Source organism: Thalassophryne amazonica, chromosome 16 (assembly GCF_902500255.1).
Source record: "Thalassophryne amazonica chromosome 16, fThaAma1.1, whole genome shotgun sequence".
NCBI classification, from domain to species: Eukaryota; Metazoa; Chordata; class Actinopteri; order Batrachoidiformes; family Batrachoididae; genus Thalassophryne; species Thalassophryne amazonica.
In genome coordinates, this window is record NC_047118.1 from 43289567 (window position 1) to 43317071 (window position 27505).

General features: G+C 40.4%; 1 protein-coding gene across 2 annotated transcripts; it reads left to right on the forward strand.

Moving 5' to 3' along the window:
• wipi2 (WD repeat domain, phosphoinositide interacting 2) lies at positions 1-27291 on the forward strand. Of its 2 annotated transcripts, none has more exons than XM_034190256.1 (12): positions 1-204; positions 3293-3375; positions 5383-5552; positions 5681-5777; positions 5899-5996; positions 7135-7227; positions 13292-13362; positions 13583-13690; positions 13837-14001; positions 24518-24625; positions 25527-25624; positions 27095-27291. In XM_034190256.1, the coding sequence occupies exons 1-12, from the start codon at positions 131-133 to the stop codon at positions 27205-27207; spliced, it is 1278 nt and encodes a 425-aa protein (XP_034046147.1). In that variant the 5' UTR covers positions 1-130; the 3' UTR covers positions 27208-27291. The 2 variants fall into 2 exon arrangements, with proteins under 2 accessions (XP_034046147.1, XP_034046146.1); XM_034190255.1 differs by having other exon boundaries at positions 4-204; positions 13583-13696.
• The last annotated feature ends 214 nt before the right edge of the window (positions 27292-27505 follow it).

A 27505-nucleotide genomic window follows, 5' to 3' on the forward strand; every position in this document is an offset into this window, starting at 1 on the left:
CCAATGAGAGAAACAACAACAGTCACTACGGCGGAGAGCGATGATGTGTCTATGAAGCTCTGCTCCTCGTAGTTGCAGCCCAGCTGCTGTTATTTCTGCCGGAGCTTCCCGTATCGATGGTGTTGAGCCCATGAACTTGGCCAGTCAGAGCGGGGACGCTGGCGGGAGCCAGCTCCTCTTCGCCAACTTTAACCAGGACAACACGTAAGGAAGGGCCGAGGTCTGAGGGCGGCCTGCAGCCGGGCTAGCTCAGGCTAACACCGCCGAGTGTCTGACCGACTAACGGGGCTCCGAGTCACACAGCGGGGCGGCGTTTCGGAGAGTAGGAACAACTGATGAGACTCGTTGATGTTAACGAGTTGTAGTTAAAGTGTTCGGTTTTGTTTCACGCGTCACAAGCATAGCGTGGTCGCAGGGAGGCTAACGTGAGTCCACATGTCGGTGAGGTGTCAGGTTTAACTATAAGCTGGCTGCAAAGTGGCGCAACTAAAACCAGCTGTTGAGATTGTGTCAAAAAGTCTCAGCCTCTACTGCTTTGTAAGTAAGTCCCTTCGGCTGCTCCCTTGTTTGCACTTGGGGTCGCCACAGCAAATCCAAGGTGGATCTGCATGTTGAATTGGCACAGGTTTTACGCCGGATGCCCTTCCTGACGCAACTCCACATTACATGGACTTGAACCCGGAACCTTCTGAACTGAAACCAAGCGCATTAACCACTTGGCCACCACACCTGCTCAGCCTCTACTGCTTTGTGATTACGTTAATTATAAATGCTGTTTTTGGTGTGACAAACCACAGAGGCCTTTGGTGCTTCTGTGTTACAGATAAGCAAAAACACTGAAAGTTACCCACTAAAACCGAGACGTTGTTTTCTAAGAGTATAGATATCCAGGGCTGATTAATTTCACTGTTTACTGTAACATATGTCCAGCCCTTGTTGCTATAGAACATTTTTCGTCCTCTTCTGTTGATGGGGCTTTTTTTTTTGTTTCGGCTATCAAAGTGTCCATCCATACGTAGCCGTATTGACAATACAGTTATTTTTGAACGTTATTGTATTGATAATACGCAGTTATATCAGCGCATAGCCCTGTTGTTAATACACGACATGGCTGTGTTACTAAAGGGCCTGTCACACCATGGCGGATTAAGGAAACACATGAGAAACCCATACAAAATTTGTATATCCATTTGTGTTTATTTTTGTCCTGCAAAAGTCCTCTTCCCATTCACTAATTGTTTTCATTGTCAGCTGATGTCCACTGAGTCTGTTGGAAAGTTTTGTGTGTGCTCACAACTTTAAGCAGAGAGCTTTCCTGGTGCCTCCACATTTGTGTACTGCTTTGTCCTTTATTTGTGGCTGTCTGATGTTTCACCCTGGTCTTCTGATTGCCCAAAGCTAAGGTGGAGGGTGTGAATTCTGCACAAGTGAAGAGAGGATAGATCACAATGCTGCAACATGCAGCACAACTGTTAATTTAGCCACGGTCAGACTGAAGAAAAAGACAGACCAAGTGTGTGTGTTTTTATCTGGAAGTCGGAGTGCATCTGGCAGATTCTCTTGGTGAGAAGGCGCTGCAGAGAATGAAGGTTATTTGCTGTTCTTGCCACTGCAGCTGCACTGAACACTGACACAGTGAGAAGACTGTCAGCGCGCAAACATAGTGAGGAAGCATGATGTCATGATCCCCAATTGAGCCAGATTCTGTCCGCATTTGCGTTCAGACCTCGGCAAATTCCACTTAAATCCGGCTCCCCTCAGCACACATATGTCTTGAAACTGGGAAAATCTGTGTTGTCAGTGGAAATGTGATGTTATCTGTCCATCAGAGCACCAAATCCACTGGAGACCAATGGACTATGCAGTTTTGCCACTGCACAAAATATTTAAATATGTAACTAATACATTTGCTTTATCCGTCACAGCATGATATGTTCTTAATGCCTCCCTCACATGGTGACATGACACGAAATTAAGCTGACAGACAAATGGTCTGTGCCCACTTCGCAAAAATAACCATCTGGTCTTCTTCAGCTGCCGAGGTCTTCAATACTAAGGCTGTTTGATTGTGGGAATGCAACTCTTCCCAACCTGATACTTGGGGGGGATTCTGGTCCCATCTGGAAGATTGTGAGCATGTTCAAAACTCCAGAGTCATTGTGTTGTGCTGGTTGCTCAGCTCACCTGAAATAGATGTCTGGGTAGACTGTATTTTGAAATTTTTGTGGTTTGGAACATGGTTGTCCAGTTTGACCAAGAGTCACTTGTAATGTCTCAAACTGAACATCAAGAAATCCACAGTCAAGCCACTTTTTGTAGTTGTTGTCACACAATACTCCAATGGTGAAGGACAAAAGCTGCTGTGGACATTTCTGCTATTGGATCCAAGTATGTTTGTCAGCTGTGAGGTGGTGTTGACCAAACCATTGATTTCTGACAAGGAACATTGGGTGCTGATTGGCTGAGAGCTTGTATGTCGCCGTTGTGACCTAGTAATTGTCACATAAACATGATGTTGGAGCAGAAAGTTATTTGGACTGGTAAAGAAAAACAAGAGTTAATCAAGTACTGTACAGTTTTAAAACAAAATCACTTGATTGCATAGAAATTTGAAGCTCTTGGTATGCAACAACAGTCACCCTTTCTGTTCGATCACAGCACCTTCTGATGCTCATAATCAAAAGACATGCATGTAACCAGTGTGTTGTGTCTCACTGCTGTGGATCAGGAGGTCTTACAGATGGGGCAAGTATAACAGGACTGGTGTCACTAGTCAAAGGCCCCTGCAGACATTAGGATACAAAAATTACTTATAATCTTCTAAATCTTCTCGTCACCTGTAGTTCCATAATTATATTTTTGTTAGTTTTCAACTAATAGTAGTAATAATAGCTGCATTATCCTGGCTGTGAAAGTAACCTTTTAGACTGCCTTTGGAAATTCTTCATACATAACAATATATCTGCAGTCATCAGAATGCTAAGAATAACACAAAGCTCATATTTAGGTTTGGTTGAGTAAGCATGTTTTAGTCAGTGCGGCTACGTGACGGAAGCTGACAGTCATGTTTACATTCTTGTGTAAATATGACTGAATAAAGAAAGCGTGCTACTACTACTACCACATAGACAAATTGTAAAAGATCATTATTTTTTGTGCCTTAAAATCGAGGTGGAGAGTACCTAATACATGATGTAATATAACTGAACAGCTGTATGTCGTGTGCTCATGATAAGCTAGCTGTTGCATTTTAACATGTATTCTGTTTCTGTGCCTTATAATTTTTTTATAGGTCCTTGGCTGTTGGCACTAAATCAGGATACAAGTTTTTCTCCTTGTCATCTGTGGACAAATTGGAGCAAATATATGAATGTAGTAAGTATTGTCTGAACCCCATTCTTACTTTCTATTGCTTATACTCTCCTGTTTGTTCTTTATATTGTCTGGGATGATGTCACTGATCTGTGTGAGTTTTGATCGGTTCTGTTTGTTCTACTGGCTCCAAGAGAGGTGTGTGTGTGTGTGTGTGTGTGTGTGTGTGTGTGTGTGTGTGTGTGTGTGTGTGTGTGTGTGTGTGTGTGTGTGTGTGTGTGTGTGTGTGTGTGTGTGTGTGTGTGTGTGTGTGTGGTTGACTATTGATAAAGGAGTTAATCAGGTCAGATTATTTATTTGTTTGTTGTAACCTAATCATAGAGCAGAGAGCTTAGTGAGATAAGGAGTTGGATGACCAACATGTCAATTTTTGTTATAAATTGGTGATGTTTTCTGTCTAAATACAAAAGTGGATAAGCAAAAACACTGAAACTTACCCACTAAAACCGAGACATGGTTTTCTAAGAGTATAGATATCCAGGGCTGATTAATAAGTGGACTGACCTCATACGGGAACAGTGTCTAAACACAAACGCATATCTGTACTCTTTCGGTTTTAGATTCATATTTTTTAAGAAAAAGGGAAATTAACCAATTTCATTTATGCTTCCAAAGTTTCTGGGTTAAATCTGGTCACTGGCTTCAACTGGCTGTTTTCCAATTTCCTCTGTTCGATTTAGACACAGCATGCTGGGGGGTTGTCTCCATCTCCAGCACTAAAGAGGAAGAAAGACCCCACTTTCCTGCACAGAGCATGAAACTAGAGTGAGAGTCTGTGGAAATGAGCTAAATTGTCAGTGACTTATGGAAATGAATGTGTGTGTGCATGTATAATCATACTGTGCAGCGCCGTACCGTGTATTCTGCATGTGTACTGTACGGTTCAATACAAATACATGTATTGTGACACCCCTAGTTTGTGTGTGTGTATGCACTGAACAAAAATATAAATGCAGCACTTTTGTTTTTGCTCCCATTTTTCATGAGCCGAACTCAAAGATCTAAAACATTTTCTATATACACAAAGGACCTATTTCTATCAAATATTGTTGACAAATCTGTCTTCTCCTTTGCCGAGATAATCCATCCCACCTCACGGGTGTGGCATATCAAGATGCTGCTTAGACAGCATGATTATTGTACAGGTGTGCCTTAGGCTGGCCACAATAAAAGGCCACTCAGCAATGTGCAGTCTTGCTTTATTGGGGAGGGGACAGAAAACCACCCTTCCCTTCCCTTTTTTTTTTTTTTTTTAAATTTCCACAAGTCACTGTGCCTCAGGCCATGTGTGATGTTTCAGCTTCTGCATCTGAGATATCATTGGCCCTAAAGTTTTGGGGTTGAGTCATTCTCTAAATGATATGCATGCAGTTATCCTGGTCACATGCTACATGCTGGATTTTGTTTGTGAGAATTGTGTTACTATAGGCCCCAAGAAGCTCTTATGACCGTCCAAATGGGGATGGACAAATTCTGCAGAAGTTTGCAACGGATCAGAAAGTGGTAATAGTCTGTAATCCTTAATTGCTCTTGCTGCCTAACAGCAAGTTTAATGTGTGCTGTATGGACAGGGCTGAATCACAGTGCCATTAGAAAATTACTTTAACATTAAATATGAATGCAGTTCCTTCACTTTGGAGCTGACTTGGACAAACCTACCCAAACGTAACCTGATGATCTATCAGATTTCGTCCTCCTTACTGGATTTGAGTACTTGACATTATGTTCTGTGTTCTCTGTAAAGCTGTTCTGCGTGTAAAACGTGCACAGCACTTAGTGGGACCCTCAAGCTGTATACGCAAGGATACCAGTGAGTCTTATTGCTGCACAAGTTCAACTGTATGATTCACTGAAACAGTTCCTGCAACCTGCCAAAAGTCCTTGTATTCCTTTTAAGAGTGAGCTTCCCGTCTTGCTGAAATGATGAGCACATGAGTCACAGCATAAGCAAAATGACAGGATGTGAAGTGAGTGAAATGCTGTGACAGTGATGGCTTTGTCTCTGTGCAGCAGACACAGAGGACGTGTGCATTGTGGAGCGGCTTTTCTCCAGCAGCTTGGTGGCCATTGTCAGTCTGAAGGCACCCAGGAAGCTCAAAGTCTGTCATTTCAAAAAAGGAACAGAGATCTGCAACTATTCCTATTCTAACACTATACTGGCTGTCAAACTCAACCGACAGGTACAAATATGAGGCTCAGAGAAATGTTTCTCGTGTAGTTCTCAGATGTTATACTTAGTTAATGAATAATTTTAGCGGCATGGCAGTTATATTTGTTTTTCTGATGGTAATGATGTTTTCTTCTGTAGAGATTGATTGTGTGTCTGGAGGAGTCTTTGTACATCCACAATATTCGAGATATGAAAGTGCTGCACACAATCAGGGAGACTCCACCGAACCCTTCAGGTGATCCCAAGACATCATCTATGAAACTTTTTTAAAATACATTTTCTGGTGTGGTTCTTTTCTGAACTTTTGTCCACCTTCCTTTGACATTCCTTGTGTGTGATTGTGGTTGTTTTTGCAGGTTTGTGTGCTCTCTCCATCAGTAATGATAACTGTTACCTGGCGTATCCAGGCAGTGCAACGATAGGAGAAGTCCAAGTGTTTGACACGGTCAACCTGGTAGGTGAACACGAGCATGTAAGAAGCTTCTGTCCAAAAGTGTCCATATAGTTTATATTCATGCTGGCATGTCCATCTTTTTTTAATCTGATGAAGCAGCTGTCACACTGTCACAGACTCAGGGAATCTATGAGCAACAGGAATTCAAATTTAGATAATTGTGTCCATTTTTGTCCTGTGCAAACCATTTTTTCATTCATTAAATGTATTCCTTGTCAGTTGATGTCTAGTGAGTCTGTCAGAAAGAGTCTGTTTTGTCTTGTACTTGTTCATAGCTTGGCAGTGGATAAATTATAGTTTTATCCGGGCAGTGTGACAGTAGGAGAAGTCTACTATAGTTTTATCTGTGTGTTATGTGTTTGTCTTCTGTTTGTGTCTGGAAGGGCTGCACACCCACATTTGGCACTCATTCCATCAGAGCCCCAAAGCCACTGGAGACCGACGGATTAGGCTGTTTTTGCCATCGGGCACATTATTTCAATCAGTTACTAATAGTCACTTTGCTACAGTATGACTACACCTTAATGCTTGAGGTGTATTTTAGCGTTTATGTCAGCTGTGCTGTGCAACGTCAGACTTTACCCAGTCTTTCAGATTTTTGTTTCTGTTGGACGTTTGTTGTTTTAGGAACACTGAAGCTCATTCAAGCACTCTATTTCTCTTTCATATTCAGTAAAGTAGGAAAAATGAAATGCTGATGTAAAAGTGAAATTACTACGGCCAGAGGCTTACACACCTTCATATTGGTTTTATGTCACAGCATTTATTTCGATCAGCAAAACTCTTGTCCCTTAACTGTGACATAGGAAAGTGTGTGTTCTCAGGAGTCTGTGGGTTTCCATAGAGTATGTTTAAATTTAAGTACTCGCTTATGGCGTGTCCACATGTATTTTAGAGTGTCATGTGACTCTTTTTGTATGTCATGTAAGCTATAATTGTCAAAAAAAAAGTGTCCATTACATTTCTGCAAAATATGGCTTTTTCTGATCATCTAAGAAACAGCCTCATGCGATATTTAATGTTTTTATAATGCACATTTACATTAAGAGTATTTTCAAGTTGCCACTTTAAATTGTGCAGTTTGAAAGGATGATGGAAACACGATTAGCGACTGTGTATGGCGTCTCTTTGTTTCCAGCGAGCGGCTAACATGATACCAGCTCACGACAGCCCGCTAGCAGCTCTGGCTTTTGATGCAAGTGGAACCAAGCTGGCTACAGCTTCTGAGAAGGTAGGAGAGTTGCACTTTTTTTTTCTTTTTTTTTTTTTTTTGTGGGAGCATTTTTCACCAAAACAACTGGCTGTCTGATTAACAGAACCTTAGCTTTGTAACTAACTGTACTCCTTGCATGTGCGACAAACCATGTATGAAGTGTAACTTCGCATTTCCTTCTAATCAGAGGTGTGATTCCAGTGTTTTTTGTTTTTTTTTAATTTACAAAATTTGCTTAATGTTGAAATGTAGTTACTATAAAGTACATTTTTTTGTGTGGTACATTAGATAATTCCAGGTAATTTTATTGCTGGTAAGGTATTTGTTTGGTTGAGATTCCTTGGCAAGTGTGCTGAGTTTGTTTGTTGAGATGACATGGAGGAAAATGTGAACTCCAAATTGTTGTTTTATAACTAGGTAAATTACATCAGATAATCTTATGCTAAAATGTTATGTCTACCAACTGACTCATTTTCACAAACCAAGTAAAACTTTGTAAGTAATGTTAGCTTTGGCTGCTGACATGGTAAACCTGTGTAGTAGTTGTTTGTCTACCCAGCACATATCCAGCAGAACTTTCATGTGAAATATGTACAGATTTTATGCTGAGTTCTTCCCAGTGGGATCTCTGGTGTCCAATCTTTCTCTCTTTCTGTTTACATTTTGCATAATTTATTGGCACTTGCTGGATCTCTCTCCCGGGGGTGCCATGATGCTAACACTAGCATTTGACCCCCAGACAATGCGCTGGGAAATGGCATTTTGTCACTTTATTTTTAACTTACATGGGTCAGAATTCTAAATTGTTAACAGACAGTAAGAGTGTGAATCCTGTATAAAGGAATAAACTTATACAGGTGCTGGTAAACTTGTGCCAAATCACCATGTGGATCCGTACCAGATCTGGTGTGACAACCCCAAGCAAAAAGGCTGACGTTAAAATAAATGACGAAACTTATAGTGGTGCTGAAGAAAATCCCTTTAATGCCTTAAAAAATCTAAAGGAACTACAGCTTTAAGGGTACAATCTCATCTAGTTATGGGTAGATGAAGCCTGGTGAAGCAAATAGGAATTCTTCTTTATCGGGTAAAGTGTCAATACCCCAACACATGAAACAGTGACATCAACTAACATAGCACACACTTGTTCCCGTTTGGGTAACGTGCACTCACACCACATTTATTAATCGTCATATATATATATATATATATATATATATATATATATATATATATATATATATATATATATATATATATATATATATATATATATATATATATATATATATATATATATATAGCAGGGGTGGTGGCCAAGTGGTTAATGCAGTAGGTTTCAGTTCGGAAGGTTCTGGGTTCAAATCCCACCCCTGCCACATTTCTCCATGTAATGTGGAGTTGCGTCAGGAAGGGCATCCGGCATAAAACCTGTGCCAAATCAACATGCAGATCCACCTTGGATTTGCTGTGGCAACCCCGAGTGCAAACAAGGGAGCAGCCGAAGGGACTTACTTTACATGTGTGTGTATGTGTGTGTGTATGTGTGTGTGTATGTATATATGTATGTATATATGTATGTATATATATATATATATATATATATATATATACGAGGTCTGTCCATAAAGTATAGGTCCTTTTTTATTTTTTTCAAAAACTATATGGATTTCATTCATATGTTTTTACGTCAGACATGCTTGAACCCTCGTGCGCATGCGTGAGTTTTTCCACGCCTGTCGGTGACATCATTCGCCTGTGAGCACTCCTTGTGGGAGGAGTCGTCCAGCCCCTCGTCGGAATTCCTTTGTCTGAGAAGTTGCTGAGAGACTGGCGCTTTGTTTGATCAAAATTTTTTCTAAACCTGTGAGACACATCGAAGTGGACATGGTTTGAAAAATTAAGCTGGTTTTCAGTGAAAATTTTAACGGCTGATGAGAGATTTTGAGGTGACACTGTCGCTTTAAGGACTTCCCACAGTGCGAGACGTCGCTCAGCGCTCTCAGGCGGCGTCATCAGCCTGTTTCAAGCTGAAAACCTCCACATTTCAGGCTCTATTGATCCAGGACGTCGTGAGTGAACAGAGAAGTTTCAGAAGAAGTCGGTTTCAGCATTTTATCCGGATATTCCACTGTTAAAGGAGATTTTTTTTTAATGAAAGACGGGCGGACGGGTCCGCGCGTTGGGACGCAGCCGCCGCGACGCTCCGCCACAGGAAAAACACCTCTGTTGGAAGGGTTAAGGACAAGTTGGAACATGTCCAGCTGTTAAACAATTTCTCATATACTCACTCCACTGAAAGCCATCAAAAGCCGCCTGGATTTTACAAATGGTTATCAACACGGAGGTGTTTTTCCTGTGCCGCCGCACCGCGTCGGCTGCGTCCCGACGCACGGACCCGTCCACACGTCTTTCATTAAAAAAAATCTCCTTTAACAGTGGAATATCCGGATAAAATGCTGAAACCGACTTCTTCTGAAACTTCTCTGTTCTCTCACGATGTCCTGGATCAATAGAGCCTGAAATGTGGAGGTTTTCAGCTTGAAACAGGCTGACGACGGCACCTGAGAGTGCTGCACGACGTCTCGCACAGTGGGAAGTCCTTAAAGCGACAGTATCACCTCAAAATCTCTCATCAGCTGTTAAAATTTTTACCGAAAACCAGCTTAATTTTTCGAACCATGTCCACTTCGATGTGTCTCACAGGTTTAGAAAAAATTTTGATCAAACAAAGCGCCAGTCTCTCAGCAACTTCTCAAAGGAATTCCGACGAGAGGCTGGACGACTCCTCCCACAAGGAGTGCTCACAGGCGAATGACGTCACCGACAGGCGTGGAAAAACTTACGCATGCGCACGAGGGTTCAAGCATGTCTGACGTAAAAACATATGAATGAAATCCATATAGTTTTTGAAAAAAATAAAAAGGACCTATACTTTATGGACAGCCCTCGTGTGTATATATATATGTGTGTATATATATATGTGTGTATGTATGTGTGTAAAATAAGTATTTGAACACCCTGCAATTTAGCAAGTTCTCCCACTTAGACATCATGGAGGGGTCTGAAATTTTCATCTTAGGTGCATGTCCACTGTGAGAGACATAATCTAAAAAAAAAATCCGGAAATCACAATGTATGATTTTTTTTTTTTTTTTTATAATTTATTTGTATGTTACTGCTGCAAATAAGTATTTGAACACCTGTGAAAATCAGTGTTAATATTTGGTACAGTAGCCTTTGTTTGCAATTACAGAGGTCAAGCGTTTCCTGTAGTTTTTCACCAGGTTTGCACACACTACAGCAGGGATTTTGGTCCACTCCTCCACACAGATCTTCTCTAGATCTTTCAGGTTTGGAGTTTCAGTTCCCTCCAAAGATTTTCTGTTGAGTTCAGGTCTGGAGTCTTTTTTACAGGTAACAAGTTCAAACAGGTGTAATTAATACAGGTAAAGAGTGCAGAATAAGAGGGCTTCTTAAAGAAAAATTAACAGGTCTGTGTGAGCCAGAATTCGTGCTGGTTGGTTGGTGTTCAAATACTTATTTGCAGCAGTAACATAAAAATAAATTACTAAAAAATCATACATTGTGATTTCCGGATTTTGTTTTTTTTAGATTATGTCTCTCACAGTGGACATGCACCTAAGATGAAAATTTCAGACCCCTCCTTGATTTCTAAGTGGGAGAACTTGCAAACCACAGGGTGTTCAAATACTTATTTTCCTCACTTATATATATATATATATATATATATATATATATATATACACTCACCAAAAATATAAACGCAACACTTTTGGTTTTGCTCCCATTTTGTATGAGATGAACTCAAAGATCTAAAACTTTTTCCACATACACAATATCACCATTTCCCTCAAATATTGTTCACAAACCAGTCTAAATCTGTGATAGTGAGCACTTCTCCTTTGCTGAGATAATACATCCCACCTCACAGGTGTGCCATATCAAGATGCTGATTAGACACCATGATTAGTGCACAGGTGTGCCTTAGACTGTCCACAATAAAAGGGCACTCTGAAAGGTGCAGTTTTATCACACAGCACAATGCCACAGATGTCGCAAGATTTGAGGGAGCGTGCAATTGGCATGCTGACAGCAGGAATGTCAACCAGAGCTGTTGCTCGTGTATTCAATGTTCATTTCTCTACCATAAGCCGTCTCCAAAGGCGTTTCAGAGAATTTGGCAGTACATCCAACCAGCCTCACAACCACAGACCACGTGTAACCACACCAGCCCAGGACCCAGAGACCAGCCACTTGGACAGCTGCTGAAACAATCGGTTTGCATAACCAAAGAATTTCTGCACAAACTGTCAGAAACCGTCTTAGGGAAGCTCATCTGCATGCTCGTCGTCCTCATCGGGGTCTCGACCTGACTCCAGTTCGTCGTCGTAACCGACTTGAGTGGGCAAATGCTCACATTCGCTGGCATTTGGCAGGTTGGAGAGGTGTTCTCTTCACGGATGAATCCCGGTTCACACTGTTCAGGGCAGATGGCAGACAGCGTGTGTGGCGTCGTGTGGGTGAGCGGTTTTCTGATGTCAATGTTGTGGATCGAGTGGCCCATGGTGGCGGTGGGGTTATGGTATGGGCAGGCGTCTGTTATGGACGAAGAACACAGGTGCATTTTATTGATGGCATTTTGAATGCATAGAGATACCGTGACGAGATCCTGAGGACCATTGTTGTGCCAAACATCCAAGAACATCACCTCATGTTGCAGCAGGATAATGCACGGCCCCATGTTGCAAGGATCTGTACACAATTCTTGGAAGCTGAAAATGTCCCAGTTCTTGCATGGCCGGCATACTCACCGGACATATCACCCATTGAGCATGTTTGGGATGCTTTGGACCGGCGTATACGACAGCGTGTACCAGTTCCTGCCAATATCCAGCAACTTTGCACAGCCATTGAAGAGGAGTGGACCAACATTCCACAGGCCACAATTGACAACCTGATCAACTCTATGCGAATGAGATGTGTTGCACTGAATGAGGCAAATGGTGGTCACACCAGATACTGACTGGTATCCCCCCCCCCCCCCCCCCCCCCAATAAAACAAAACTGCACCTTTCAGAGTGGCCTTTTATTGTGGGCAGTCTAAGGCACACCTGTGCACTAATCATGGTGTCTAATCAGCATCTTGATATGGCACACCTGTGAGGTGGGATGGATTACCTCAGCAAAGGAGAAGTGCTCACTATCACAGATTTAGACTGGTTTGTGAACAATATTTGAGGGAAATGGTGATATTGTGTATGTGGAAAAAGTTTTAGATCTTTGAGTTCATCTCATACAAAATGGGAGCAAAACCAAAAGTGTTGCGTTTATATTTTTGTGTGTGTGTGTGTATATATATATATATATATATATATATATATATATATATATATATATATATATATATAGTCACATAATTAATATAACATTGTGCAAAACGCTGAAAACTGTGTTTTATCTTTCAATTAAGTAAATTGTGCATCTCGTTGCCGATGACAGTAATTCTGCCAAAATGCCTGGTGGGATGAGTTTTTTCGCTCATTGTGAAGGCAGCTTAAATGTGCCGGATTCTCATTGTGTGTTGCAGGTGAAAAAGTAAGTAAGCTAGTTCTTAAAGGTGACAGTGCATCCAACTACTGCATGAAGGTTGGAACAAACAAAAAACAAATATGGCACAAACACGTTATTATTAGTGGAACATTTAAAAAAAAATCACATTTGACCCATTTATGATACACGTCCTTTTTTTGATCCCTTTGTTTTTACAACACAGATGGAAGAACAGTCTTATTTTAAGGTTAGGTTTGTTGTAGTTTTTCCATGGTTTAATTTTTATTTATTTATGTTTGTACATGCAGTAAGTATGGTCTGTGCTACTGTAAAACACACCATTAATTGCTCTTGATAAACTGTGGCTCCTCCTTATTGTTTTTTTGTTTTTTTTTTGCCGTATTGTGACTTTCATGATAGTAAAGCATATTCAGCTGAGTTAGAAAGTTATCACTTTCCTTTAACATTTATTTGGCTTTTCTCTGCTGCGTCTTCTACTCTCTGACAGGGTACAGTAATCCGTGTTTTCTCAATCCCAGAAGGACAGAAGCTCTTTGAGTTTCGACGAGGAGTCAAGAGGTAAGACCAGTTTGATAAATCAATATCCTGCAGTCACAAATTCTGTACAAGTGTATATTGTCATTTTTACATGTGATTGATGTTCTGCCTGTAAATGTAAACCAAACAACTGCTGTTTGATTTTTGTATAAATGTGCATGTTTTGTTTTGTTTTTTGTTGTTGTTTTCTTTTCTTTCCTTATTGCTTGTTCATGTGCTGTCTGTGTACTTGTTGTTGTAGGTGCGTCAGCATTTGTTCGTTAGCGTTCAGTATGGAAGGCTTGTACCTGTCGGCTTCCAGCAACACGGAGACCGTGCACATCTTTAAATTAGAGACACAGAAGGAGAAGTATGTGTACGTGCCTTCCTTTTCTCCATCCTTACAAATGACTGTTAAATGCTTCTGAGGCAGTTGTGTTTATTACCTAATTATTGAAACATATTTTGCAGCATTCTGACAAAAACAATGTTTTTGCATTCTGTTTGTTTTTGCAGACCGGCAGAGGAGCCCACCACGTGGGGGGGATACCTCGGCAAAGTCCTGATGGCATCCACCACCTACCTGCCTGCCCAAGTTACAGAAATGTTCACACAGGGGCGGGCCTTCGCCACTGTCCGACTGCCCTTCTGCGGACATAAGAATATCTGCGCCTTAGCTGTGTGAGTCTACAGGTTCTTTTAGAATCTCCAGGAACTCCCTGATCCTTCTGTGGAAAAATCTGAGAGGACCTTTTTGGGTGATTAAACATCCCACAAGTTTTTGGTGTCACGACACAAGTGCATGTGCCAGATGTTACATGCTGTGCTACCTTTGTTATTTGGATTGACACTGTCATCAGATTCAGCTATTTAATTGGGATTGATGTTTATACAAGTTTTTTCTGTTTAGATTCTAAGTCCTTAAGATTAATGGATTATCTGGTTCCATTTAAATGCAGCTACTGTGGTCAAACACAGATTTCATTGTTATGAGATCCAGATGATGTTTCGATTTTTCACAGCTGCTTTGGCCACGCAAACACAGGCAGAACGTGCAAACTCCACACAGAAAGGCCGCAGGTGGGAAGTGATCCCACGACCTTCTTACTGTGAGGCAACAGTGCTGCCCACTGTGCTGCCCAAAATTCGTCTTTATGTATCTCTGTAAATATTATTACAACACTTCCTTTGGCATGTAGAATTATTTTTTTAAATATAGGTTGATTCTACAAATTACTGTCGGTAACACAACACTTTCAGTATTAATAGTAGAGGACCCTCCTATTGAGATCGTGACCAATTTTCCGGGAGCAATTTTTTTTAATGCAGATTCCTGGAGACTGGCCCAAAATAAGACATTTTAGCTGGGGGTATCTTTCTCAAAAGTGTGGGCTAACTCCACCAGGGGGCATTATTCAAAATGGCTGCCAAAAATCTATGATGTACCTTATTTTCACTTTTGACTGGCCTACAATATTCATCTTGGTGTCTAAATGTATGTTTTGGAGGTCCAGGAATTCATTTCTGCCCTAAAAAAGTAATTTATATGCAACACCAGAGGCAAAAATTCAAGATGGCTGCCATAATGGCTACCGTAAATAGGAAAATGTGTATTATGCTCTTATCTGATACTAATAGGCATGTAATACCTCAACTACAGGGGTTTTCAGAGTCTTTAGTCCAATTTTGTATGTTACAAAGCTCTAACGTGTCTGTATATTGAGATATTCAAGATGCCGGCCAAAATGGCTATGTCTGGCCAGATGGCTACAGTTATTCCATCCCTCCCTCCCCATGAGTGATAAAAGCACATGTTTGGTGACAAGTTCTTTCTACTCATCACTAATTGAAGAAAATAAGAACAACCCCAGGTTTCTTTTCAGCACTGTAGCCAGGCTGACAAAGAGTCAGAGCTCTATTGAGCTGAGTATTCCATTAACTTTAACTAGTAATGACTTCATGACTTTCTTTGCTAACAAAATTTTAACTATTAGAGAAAAAAATTACTCATAACCATCCCAAAGACGTATCGTTATCTTTGGCTGCTTTCAGTGATGCCGGTATTTGGTTAGACTCTTTCTCTCCGATTGTTCTGAGTTATTTTCATTAGTTACTTCATCCAAACCATCAACATGTCTATTAGACCCCATTCCTACCAGGCTGCTCAAGGAAGCCCTACCATTATTTAATGCTTCGATCTTAAATATGATCAATCTATCTTTGTTAGTTGGCTATGTACCACAGGCTTTTAAGGTGGCAGTAATTAAACCATTACTTAAAAAGCCATCACTTGACCCAGCTATCTTAGCTAATTATAGGCCAATCTCCAACCTTCCTTTTCTCTCAAAAATTCTTGAAAGGGTAGTTGTAAAACAGCTAACTGATCATCTGCAGAGGAATGGTCTATTTGAAGAGTTTGTCAGGTTTTAGAATTCATCATAGTACAGAAACAGCATTAGTGAAGGTTACAAATGATCTTCTTATGGCCTCGGACAGTGGACTCATCTCTGTGCTTGTTCTGTTAGACCTCAGTGCTGCTTTTGATACTGTTGACCATAAAATTTTATTACAGAGATTAGAGCATGCCATAGGTATTAAAGGCACTGCGCTGCGGTGGTTTGAATCATATTTGTCTAATAGATTACAATTTGTTCATGTAAATGGGGAATCTTCTTCACAGACTAAAGTTAATTATGGAGTTCCACAAGGTTCTGTGCTAGGACCAATTTTATTCACTTTATACATGCTTCCCTTAGGCAGTATTATTAGACGATATTGCTTAAATTTTCATTGTTACGCAGATGATACCCAGCTTTATCTATCCATGAAGCCAGAGGACACACACCAATTAGCTAAACTGCAGGATTGTCTTACAGACATAAAGACATGGATGACCTTTAATTTCCTGCTTTTAAACTCAGATAAAACTGAAGTTATTGTACTTGGCCCCACAAATCTTAGAAACATGGTGTCTAACCAGATCCTTACTCTGGATGGCATTACCCTGACCTCTAGTAATACTGTGAGAAATCTTGGAGTCATTTTTGATCAGGATATGTCATTCAAAGCGCATATTAAACAAATATGTAGGACTGCTTTTTTGCATTTACGCAATATCTCTAAAATTAGAAAGGTCTTGTCTCAGAGTGATGCTGAAAAACTAATTCATGCATTTATTTCCTCTAGGCTGGACTATTGTAATTCATTATTATCAGGTTGTCCTAAACGTTCCCTAAAAAGCCTTCAGTTAATTAAAAATGCTGCAGCTAGAGTACTGACAGGGACTAGAAGGAGAGAGCATATCTCACCCATATTGGCCTCTTCATTGGCTTCCTGTTAATTCTAGAATAGAATTTAAAATTCTTCTTCTTACTTATAAGGTTTTGAATAATCAGGTCCCATCTTATCTTAGGGACCTCGTAGTACCATATCACCCCAATAGAGCGCTTCGCTCTCAGACTGCAGGCTTACTTGTAGTTCCTAGGGTTTGTAAGAGTAGAATGGGAGGCAGAGCCTTCAGCTTTCAGGCTCCTCTCCTGTGGAACCAGCTCCCAATTCAGATCAGGGAGACAGACACCCTCTCTACTTTTAAGATTAGGCTTAAAACTTTCCTTTTTGCTAAAGCTTATAGTTAGGGCTGGATCAGGTGACCCTGAACCATCCCTTAGTTATGCTGCTATAGACGTAGACTGCTGGGGGGTTCCCATGATGCACTGTTTTTGCTCTGTATGCACCACTCTGCATTTAATCATTAGTGATCGATCTCTGCTCCCCTCCACAGCATGTCTTTTTCCTGGTTCTCTCCCTCAGCCCCAACCAGTCCCAGCAGAAGACTGCCCCTCCCTGAGCCTGGTTCTGCTGGAGGTTTCTTCCTGTTAAAAGGGAGTTTTTCCTTCCCACTGTAGCCAAGTGCTTGCTCACAGGGGGTCGTTTTGACCGTTGGGGTTTTACATAATTATTGTATGGCCTTGCCTTACAATATAAAGCGCCTTGGGGCAACTGTTTGTTGTGATTTGGCGCTATATAAAAAAAAAATTGATTGATTGATTGAAGTTTGGCATATATCAATGAACATGAAGTGGATAGTCATACTTAAAAGTAAAAGTCTCATTTCATTTCAGCCATTGATGTCTTTCACATACAATAATGTGTAACACCAAGTTCATAGCACATAAAATGTAACAATCTAGATAGAAATGTAACAACTTTATAATAACAAACAAGATTTATACACTATTATCAATATGTCAGGTTCAGAGTCCTCCAAGAGTCAGGTAAAATCATCATTACAAAACAGTCAAACATCCTCTGTGTCATTGTAATCATCGTCTCCATCACTTTCATCATACGTGTCATCTTCAACCACGTCCTGCAAGGAACCCAGAAGGTCTTCGGGTAGGCATGGCTTTGTGTATCTAAGGGGGACACAGTTACCATTGTCAAGTTACCAACCGCTGTTTAGTGGTGATGGGATCAGCTCTTTCATGTGAAAGTGAAGAAAGAGATGAGACTGCTAGTTAACTCTCTGCACTTTCAGGTTGTGGGAGTCTCTGTCAGGAGGGATTCTTGATGTTGATTTCTTTTTGAGACTCTTCCACTTCAAAGCTCTCGCCTGCCCTAGTGTCTAGCTGGATTTGTCACTGTAGATGTACCGTATGGTGAATAAGGCCATCTTGTCCAGGAGGCCTTGTGAAGCAGGAAGTGACTTTCCCACAGACTGCAGCATTTCCCTAGCTTCGTTGCACAAACCTTTGCTGAACACATAACTTTCCATGACCACAGAAGGCCGAAGTCGTATCACAGCCACTCAGAACATAGAGTTGTATGATGATATCAGAAATTTCCTCTTCACACAGCAGGCGGGCATCAAGTATTATGTCTTTCCGTTTTACACCCAAAACACCGTCAATCTTGTGAGCTGCATGAGCAGCCAACACAACATCTGTGTCTTCAGAATCCAGACTACTGGTGTGTGAGTGTCATCCTTCCTGAGTTGGGAGTATACAACCCCTGGCAATAATTATGGAATCACCGGCCTCGGAGGATGTTCATTCAGTTGTTTAATTTTGTAGAAAAAAGCAGATCACAGACATGACACAAAACTAAAGTCATTTCAAATGGCAACTTCCTGGCTTTAAGAAACACTATAAGAAATCAGGAAAAATAACTGTGGCAGTCAGTAACAGTTACTTTTTTAGACCAAGCAGAGGGAAAAAAAAATATGGACTCACTCAATTCTGAGGAATAAATTATGGAATCACCCTGTAAATTTTCATCCCCAAAACTAACACCTGCATCAGAGCTGTTGCACCAAGTGGACTGACATGAATCATGGCGCCAGCATGAGAGATGTCAATTGAAACAAAGGAGAGGATTGTCAAACTCTTAAGAGGGTAAATCATCACGCAATGTTGCAAAAAATGTTGGTTGTTCACAGTCAGCTGTGTCTAAACTCTGGACCAAATACAAACAACATGGGAAGGTTGTTAAAGGCAAACATACTGGTAGACCAAGGAAGACATCAAAGCGTCAAGACAGTAAACTTAAAGCAATCAAAAATCGAAAATGCACAACAAAACAAATGAACGAATGGGAGGAAACTGGAGTCAACGTCTGTGACCGAACTGTAAGAAACCGCCTAAAGGAAATGGGATTTACATACAGAAAAGCTAAACGAAAGCCATCATTAACACCTAAACAGAAAAAAACAAGGTTACAATGGGCTAAGGAAAAGCAATCGTGCACTGTGGATGACTGGATGAAAGTCATATTCAGTGATGAATCTCGAATCTGCATTGGGCAAGGTGATGATGCTGGAACTTTTGTTTGGTGCCATTCCAGTGAGGTTTATAAAGATGACTGCCTGAAGAGAACATGTAAATTTCCACAGTCATTGATGATATGGGGCTGCATGTCAGGTAAAGGCACGGGGGAGATGGCTGTCATTACATCATCAATAAATGCACAAGTTTACGTTGATATTTTGGACACTTTTCTTATCCCATCAATTGAAAGGATGTTTGGGGATGATGAAATCATTTTTCAAGATGATAATGCATCTTGCCATAGAGCAAAAACTGAAAACATTCCTTGCAAAAAGACACATAGGGTCAATGTCATGGCCTGCAAATAGTCCGGATCTTAATCCAATTGAAAGTCTTTGGTGGAAGTTGAAGAAAATGGTCCATGACAAGGCTCCAACCTGCAAAGCTGATCTGGCAACAGCAATCAGAGAAAGTTGGAGCCAGATTGATGAAGAGTACTGTTTGTCACTCATTAAGTCCATGCCTCAGAGACTGCAAGCTGTTATAAAAGCCAGAGGTGGTGCAACAAAATACTAGTGATGTGTTGGAGCGTTCTTTTGTTTTTCATGATTCCATAATTTTTTCCTCAGAATTGAGTGATTCCATATTTTTTCCCTCTACTTGGTCTAAAAAAGTAACCGTTACTGACTGCCACAATTTTTTTTCCTGATTTCTTATAGTGTTTCTTAAAGCCAGAAAGTTGCCATTTGAAATGACTTTAGTTTGGTGTCATGTCTGTGATCTGCTTTTTTTCTACAAAATTAAACAACTGAATGAACATCCTCCAAGGTCGTTTATTCCATAATTTTTGCCAGGGGTTGTATATACAACATGGCTGTATCTGCTTCAATGTGGTTACACTCAAATCTATTTACCCCCGTCCCAGTGGTGAGATTTTCACATTGGAGACCAACAGAGTAGATCAGTTCATTGTTTGTCAGACTGGGTTATATACTTCTGAACTGGTTCTTCAGAAATGTCTGCAAACGTTGCTTGTTTTTGGGATTTGCAAACAGGTCCCCAAGTGATTTAGTTGATGGGAACCTTTCCTCTGGTCTGATGAACATGTTTCGGGTTGCTTCGCTGCCATGTTTGCCTGCTCGTGCAATCCTCTCACTGTCCTTGGTGGTGTACGGAAAGTCGTACTGATCATTCACCAGGACAAGTGTTGTGGCAGATTTGTGGCATCTCAGTATCAAGGAGAGCATGTCGGAAGCATACTCTGTTCAAGTTTACACTGATCCATCACACTTGTTGCGTTTCTTAGCTGATGGGAGAGACAACCGCCATATGAAGCCCATGTCGATGATGGTAATGTATTCAGAGCTGGCAGAGTTTCCAGGGGCAAGGCTTCAATTTGCTTTGACTTCTGAGTTTTCCTCAGTGTTCCATTTATGTTGAACATTGAGAGACATTCATCAGTGACCCTGTATTCCATGATGTCTGCCAAAACAAATTTTTCATTGTTTCTCTGCCATTTCAATGACAGATGCCATTGCTCTGTTTTCCATGGCTTCAGACTTTGTTGATTGTGTGGGTTTTGTTTCTTTGGATGTCGGTGGATGGCTGAAGTTGCTGCGAACATTCCTCTTGACACGTGCATGGAAGGATTTGTTTGAGGAGAACATCCGCTCTTTGCAGAAGGTTGACAACTGATTTTTTCCATCACTCAGAGCAGAATCAAAGTCTTTGACAAGGCTGTCTGAAGCATACATTCCTGACATTAAAGTTCACAGCCTGGTGTCTTCCAAATTGAATGGCTCACATTGGAATTCCTTAGTGCAAGCTTGTAAGTCCTGCACAACTCGTTCATCCTCCTGCTGTCTGGTCTTGGCATTCTCGCTGTGTGCTTTTTCAGATTCACTAGACATGGCAATATCATGCAATGATCTCACTTTAACAGTATTAACAGTGCGGGTGTGAGTGAGCAGCATCTTCTCATTTTTTAAGATCTTTAGCCAACCAGCCTTCAGCTTGGAGCCTTTGTTCATGGTCATTTCAATCCACAGGTCTAGAGGCAGGCATGAGTAGGGCTTGCCTGTCATGGATTGAGCAAACAGGCCAGTTGCCATGTAGTGAGCTTTGTCTTCTGGAAGACTTTCCATCTCCATCATTCATAGTGAAAATAACTGTAGCCATATGGCCATATGTGGTAGCCATTTTGGCTGCCACCTTGAATATCTCAATATACAGACAAGTTAGAGCTTTGTAACATACAAAATTGGACTAAACACCCTGAAAACCCCAGTAGTTGAGGTATTACATGCCCTATTAGTATCAAATAGGAGCACAATACCCGTTTTCCTATTTACGGTAGCCATTATGGCAGCCATCTTGGATTTTTGCCTCTGGTGTTCCATATAAATTACTTTTTAGGGCAGAAATGAATTCGTGGACCTCCAAAACATATATTTAGACACCAAGATGAATATTCTACGCCAGTCAAAGGCAGGGCCAGCCCAAGCTTTTATTGGGCCTTAAGCAGAATTTCATTTGGGGGGCCCCCCTACCATCACCTCAGCACCAGATGCCTCATTATTCCATAGGTTACACTGTTATGTGTGTAACGTACCCACAATCATTAGCATTTGTAATTATCTTACATCATACAGGTGTCATTCTTGTTTTTAACCTTAAAGGGGTAGCAAACTCAAGGGTGATTCTTTAACTACGGGCAATATTGGCCTTGTAAATGTAATTTCCACCACACCATTGCCTTACAATATAAAGCACCTTGGGGCAACTGTTTGTGATTTGGCACTATATACATGTGCTCTGATGTCACTGTTTATCTCCATAGAAACTACCCAAACAATCTTTCATACAAACTGTTTAGGGACATTACAGTGTTGTGGTGGAAATTACGGCAGTAGTGTGGGACAACTACATTTTGTTTAAAAAAATCACAACAGTTGTATGACATTGAATACCCCAATTATGTTTTGATTATTTTACTGATATTTTATTCAGAGATATTTTAAAACATTAGAAAAAATGTTTCTTTACCATTCATTTTTATCACTGAAGATCAAAAGTCTGGGTGTGGGACAAGCACAAAACGGCAATATTTGCATATAATGATGCTGAAAAAAGGTGAAAAAGTCATCATAGACTGCTAGAACAAATTTCTTAACACTTTCATTGTAAAGATAACTAGAAGTGTGAAATTTCCCCTTTTTTTCTGTTTTTCATACAATATGATCAAAGGACATAAGTGCCCGTAGTCTAAGAATCACCCATAAATATGTTTTAATTAACTTCTACATACAGCGTGATGTATAAGTATAGCTCATTAATTTAGCTATTTGAAAGTAACATCAGCAGGCAGGAGACTGCATTTATAGTAAACACGTTAGTTTAATTTCTTTCAGATGTGCAATGGTGTGCAAAATGTTCAATATCCAGATACAAAATAGAATCAAATGACATTCACATCTTACAGAAAAATAAAGTTGTAATCAAAATTAAATACTTAAATAATAAATACAATACTTAATCTCCAAAATGAACATAGAAATCCACAACAGCAATGTTTGTGCATAGCAATGCACAAACATTGCACTGGGGGCTATTGCTTTAACTTTGGCCTGCAAACCATTGAGAGCTGAGCTACTTTTCCCCACCTTTTGCACCAAATTAATCTGAGGAGTTGATCTGCCCTGCTGTTTAACTCTAAGTTTTTTTTCCGTAAGGAAGACTATCAAATGGCTTCGCCAAAATCCGGTCCACAACATTCAAATTGTCTGCCATTATTTGCAGCTTGCTACCTAGCTAGCTCGCTAGCTGGGACTGGCGCGAGGCTAGTGTGATGTTTGTCCGCCTGTGAGTGCTTTGTGACGGTGAAGGAGCTCAGCAGCACCCGCTGCTCGGTAGGGACAGAAACTGCGATAGAAGTCAGTCTCCAAACACAAGCAGCTACAAAAAAAAAAACACCAGAAATAGAAGCTTGATTTGTCGCTAGTCGTTTTTAACAAAGAAAATGCCGCTAAGAGGATTAGGAAAGTCTCCAGTTCAACTCAGAACAGAATGAAAATGCTCCAACGGATGTTTACACCAAAAGATCGCTGATTCGCTCATTTCGCTGTCAATCAAAAAGGGATTCAGCCTCAGACAGATCATCCAATCATCATGCAGAATCTGAGCGTCTGGGCCAGCCGAGGCCAGCCCACTGCCCCATAGACCCCCAGACACGCTGAGCGTCTGATGGGCGGGACAAAGCCCGGCATTTATCCAATGACTCGTCTCGTTTTGCTGCATGCTTTGTGTCGCTATTGAAGTCTGTGGACACTCAGCGTCCACACTGTTTAAAGCACTGTGAAGCTGCGGGTTTGAGTGAGAGAAAAACCGCGTCATTACAAGTGATAAGAAGCTGATTCTGAACAAAAGTTGAGCGCGTTATAGCGCATATTTAGTCAATGACATGTACACACAACGGTATATATTTGATCACTTATTTTTTGACATTTTAGGGGAAGCTGCAGTCTTAGAGCAATCGCCTCTGACTTTAAGACACCTAAAGCACTTTACACTAAACGAACGGAGCATTTCGCAAATAATGACAACAAAAATTGTAATATTGGACATGCAAACCTACCTTTTCTTGTTTTTTTCTCATGTTCCAACTTCTTTTTTCTTTTCTCCGCTCCAGAGGGATAATTTCTTTTCTGAGACATGACTTGCACTCACTTCATTCCTCACGATTAGACATCGACCACCTGACCCAAGCGGTGCATCTAAATTTGCCCAACGGTGGCAGCAGCCAACAGGAGGCATCAATTAACCTAGTATTGGTATTTTGTCAAAATGAATTTATTTTTTTCGGGTGTAGTACAATTTCGCTTAAATTATTCAATATTATTTTAATTTCATGTATATATTTACTTTTTTATCACAACGTCTCGGTGCTCTCGGGGCCCCCTGGTGGCGTGGAGGTCCTAAGCGACCGCGTAGTTGGCGTATGCCTTGGGCCGGCTCTGGTCAAAGGTGAAAATAAGGTATATCATAGATTTTTGGCAGCCATTTTGAATAATGCCCCCTGGTGGAGTTAGCCCACACTTTTGAGAAAGATACCCCAGATAAAATCTCTTATTTTGGGCCAGTCTCCAAGAATCTGCATTAAAAAATTCCTCCCGGAAAATTGGTCACAAACTCAATAGGAGGGTCCTCTACTATAACAGCTGGTGGTCACATTTTCACCTTTGTTGTTGGTATGAATCCTCACCTACAAATTAACAGATTTTCTTAAGATTTGATAAATTTGGATCTGATCTTAAATATAATTGTAACAGTTTTGGGAAGCTCTGAAAAAAGGAAGTTGGAAATGTTATCATTGGTGGATGTTTCCACTCTTGGAGTCATTTTGTTGGTGGTGTTTGTTTTTAATTCTTTAATAGGATTCAGAAGATTCCTAGGTTGTTGGTTGCAGCCGCTGATGGCTACTTGTATCTGTACAATCTGGATCCACAGGAGGGAGGAGAATGCACACTAATGAAACAACACAGGTATCTGACATGCTCTGAACACTATCATTTAAAACTATGCAACCAAATTGCATGTGTCTCAGCACCTTTCAGGCATTCCTTTAGCATTTCCCCAGTGATACATTCAAATTTGATAGTTTAAAAAAAAAAAAAAGCACAAAAAGAAAGAAATAAACATGAATGCCACAAAACCTATGCCATTTGTTTTGGAGGACATGATGAACACATGTTACCAGGTACTGTGTGCAGCAGCACATTTGAGTCTGGATGGAATATTCTGTCCATTTAAACCGGAAGCTTTTTATGAAAAATGCCATTGGTCCAGTCCTAAATTAAACTCATCTCCATCATTGATGACAAAATATGAGATATCTCTTATTTTATGGAACTTGTTTTTTTTTTTTGGTAAATATTATCTACCTGGTAGGTAATAGGAGCCGATGTTGAGGGTGCTCTGGGATCAGTGCACTTGAGGAAATTTCATATTGCATTGTTGGATGACTTGTTTGGATTTACATATGCTGCCTGTGAAATACTGTTAAAAATGTGAAACGAATAGTGCCATTTGTAAATATGCTTGCTGCTTTCTGAATGTGCGTACAGTTATCATAGTGCAAACTGAGCTGAAAATTGACAATCCTGAAGCACGCTGCAGAAATAATACCAGATTTCTGCACTGATGAGTTAGCCTATAGAATATGTCTTATAGCTATTTGCAATATGTTTATTCAAAGATCAGTGATTTGACATTTCCTGTAGAGGTCTGTGTATTTGAACAGAGCTGTGAGGAAACGAAAATTAAAATAAAAAAGCAGTAAATTTAATGGTGAAATGGTGCCTGTAATATTTCTGCTTTCATGTCTAAAGAGGGTGTTGCACTGAATGTTACTGTTGATGAATTTTTTGCTGTTACTGATCTTAGATTAGATGGCAGTGCTGAGGCACCCAGTGAGATCCTTGAGCAGGGGTCACATGATCGCCCACTTGTAGCCCAAACCTACAGTGCTGCTGTCACAAAAGGTACGTTAAAGGACAAGTTCACTTTTTTGCAACACAAGTCACATAAAAAATATTGTTGACAATGAAACCTAGTGCTGGACTCACCTTCAACAAATGTGTATGAGAGAAATCCATAAAAAATGAGTAATAAAAGTACATAAATTAGAACAAATGAAAGGTAATGAGGTAGCCACAATAAAGATTTACAAAAAGCCACGGTACAGTGCATCCAGAAAGTATTCACGGTGCTTTGCTTTTTCCGCATTTTGTTACAGACTTACACAAAAGTGGATGTAATTTTTTCCCTCAAAATTCTACACGCCATACCCCATAATGACAATGTGAAAACTTTTTTTTTTTTTTTTTTTACATTTTTGCAAATTTATTAAAAATAAAGAGCTAAGAAATTACATGTATTCAAAGCCTTTGCCATGAAGCTCAAAATTGAGCTCAGGTGCATCCTATGTTCACTGATTAGCTTTGAGATGTTGGGAGACTAGTCAGGACTGAGGGAAAGATGAATGCAGCAATGTACAGAAATACCCTGGATGAAAACCTGCTCCAGATCACTCTTAACCTCAGACTGGGGCAACAGTTCAGCTTTCAGCAGGACAATGACCCTAAGCATACACCCAAGATATCAAAGGAGTGGCTTCAGGACAACTCTGTGAATGTCCTTGAGTGGCCCAGCCAGAGCCCAGACCTGAATCCAATTGAACATCTCTGGAGAGATCTGAAAACAGCTGTGCACCAACACTCCCCATCCAACTTGATGGAGCTTAAGAGGTGCTGCAAAGAGGAATGGACAAACTGTCCAAAGATAGGTGCACCAAGCTTGTGGCATCATATTTAAGAAGACTTGAGGCTGTAATTAACTGCCAAAGGTGCATCAACAAAGTATTAAACAAAGGGTGTGCGTACTTATGTACATGTGATTTCTTAGTTTTTTATTTTTAGTACATTTGCAAAAAATAAATAAATCATGTTGTCATTATGGGGTGCTGTGTGTAAAATTTTGAGGGGAAAAATGAATTTCTTCCATTTTGGAATAAGATTGCAACATAACAAAATATGGAGAAGAAAAAAGTGAAGTGCTGTGAATACTTTCTGGATGCACGGTACAGCTCTACTGCATGTGCCTTATTGATACCCATGCATGTCCTTTTCAACAACTGCAAAGAAAGCATCTTCTTCATTAGCATGATTAACAGTATTAAAAAATGAATTTGTCCTATAAAGCAATATTCAGTCACATTTCTTCATCATGATGATGAGACAGAAGCTTAAAATTTCATGTTTATTTCTGGCAGAAATGGATATAGCAAGGTAGGAAGTTCAGATTTGGTTTCCTTTAAAGATTATTCAATAAATATCAGAATAAGTAGAAAGAAAAATGCTTTGTGATTTTTGAACCTAGTCTTGATACAAAATGTCACATTTGTACCAGTTTGTTTGCAGTTAGGATTTGATCTTTGGACTCCTGTTTCCTAGCTTACTGTGAAGAGCAGGGTGCTGTGGGAGGGGCGGGGCTAGAGGATGACCTGAATGACTTGCGCTTGGAGGAAGAGAACGAGCAGCCACCACTCATCCTCGAGACTGACTGACTGCAGGACGGTTCAGCTGACCAGTCAGAGGTCTCCTCTGGTGCTGCTAATGAACACGTGACAGAAGAGGTGTCGGGGCAGGATTAAAGATGGCCGGGGGGGGGTGAATTTAAATGCTCAGTGTCCAACATCTTGTCTGCTCATGTATCTGTGCGTTTCTCCGTTTACACATGTCTATAATTTTCTTTTTCCCCGCGCTTCTTTCTCTGCTCCTAAAGCTTTGCATGTACATGTGCCAACTGTAAAAAAAAAAAACAAAAAAAAAAAACAAAACAGAAAAAACAAAACATGCACCAAT

Bases quoted from the DNA above. Each gene is read 5' to 3' on its own strand.
- wipi2 (XM_034190255.1), top strand. From the start codon at position 131: ATGAACTTGGCCAGTCAGAGCGGGGACGCTGGCGGGAGCCAGCTCCTC. The intron at 14,002-24,517 runs GTGAGTCTACAG...ATTCTTTAATAG, and splicing joins AATATCTGCGCCTTAGCTGT to GATTCAGAAGATTCCTAGGT. The intron at 25,625-27,094 runs GTACGTTAAAGG...CCTGTTTCCTAG, and splicing joins CAGTGCTGCTGTCACAAAAG to CTTACTGTGAAGAGCAGGGT.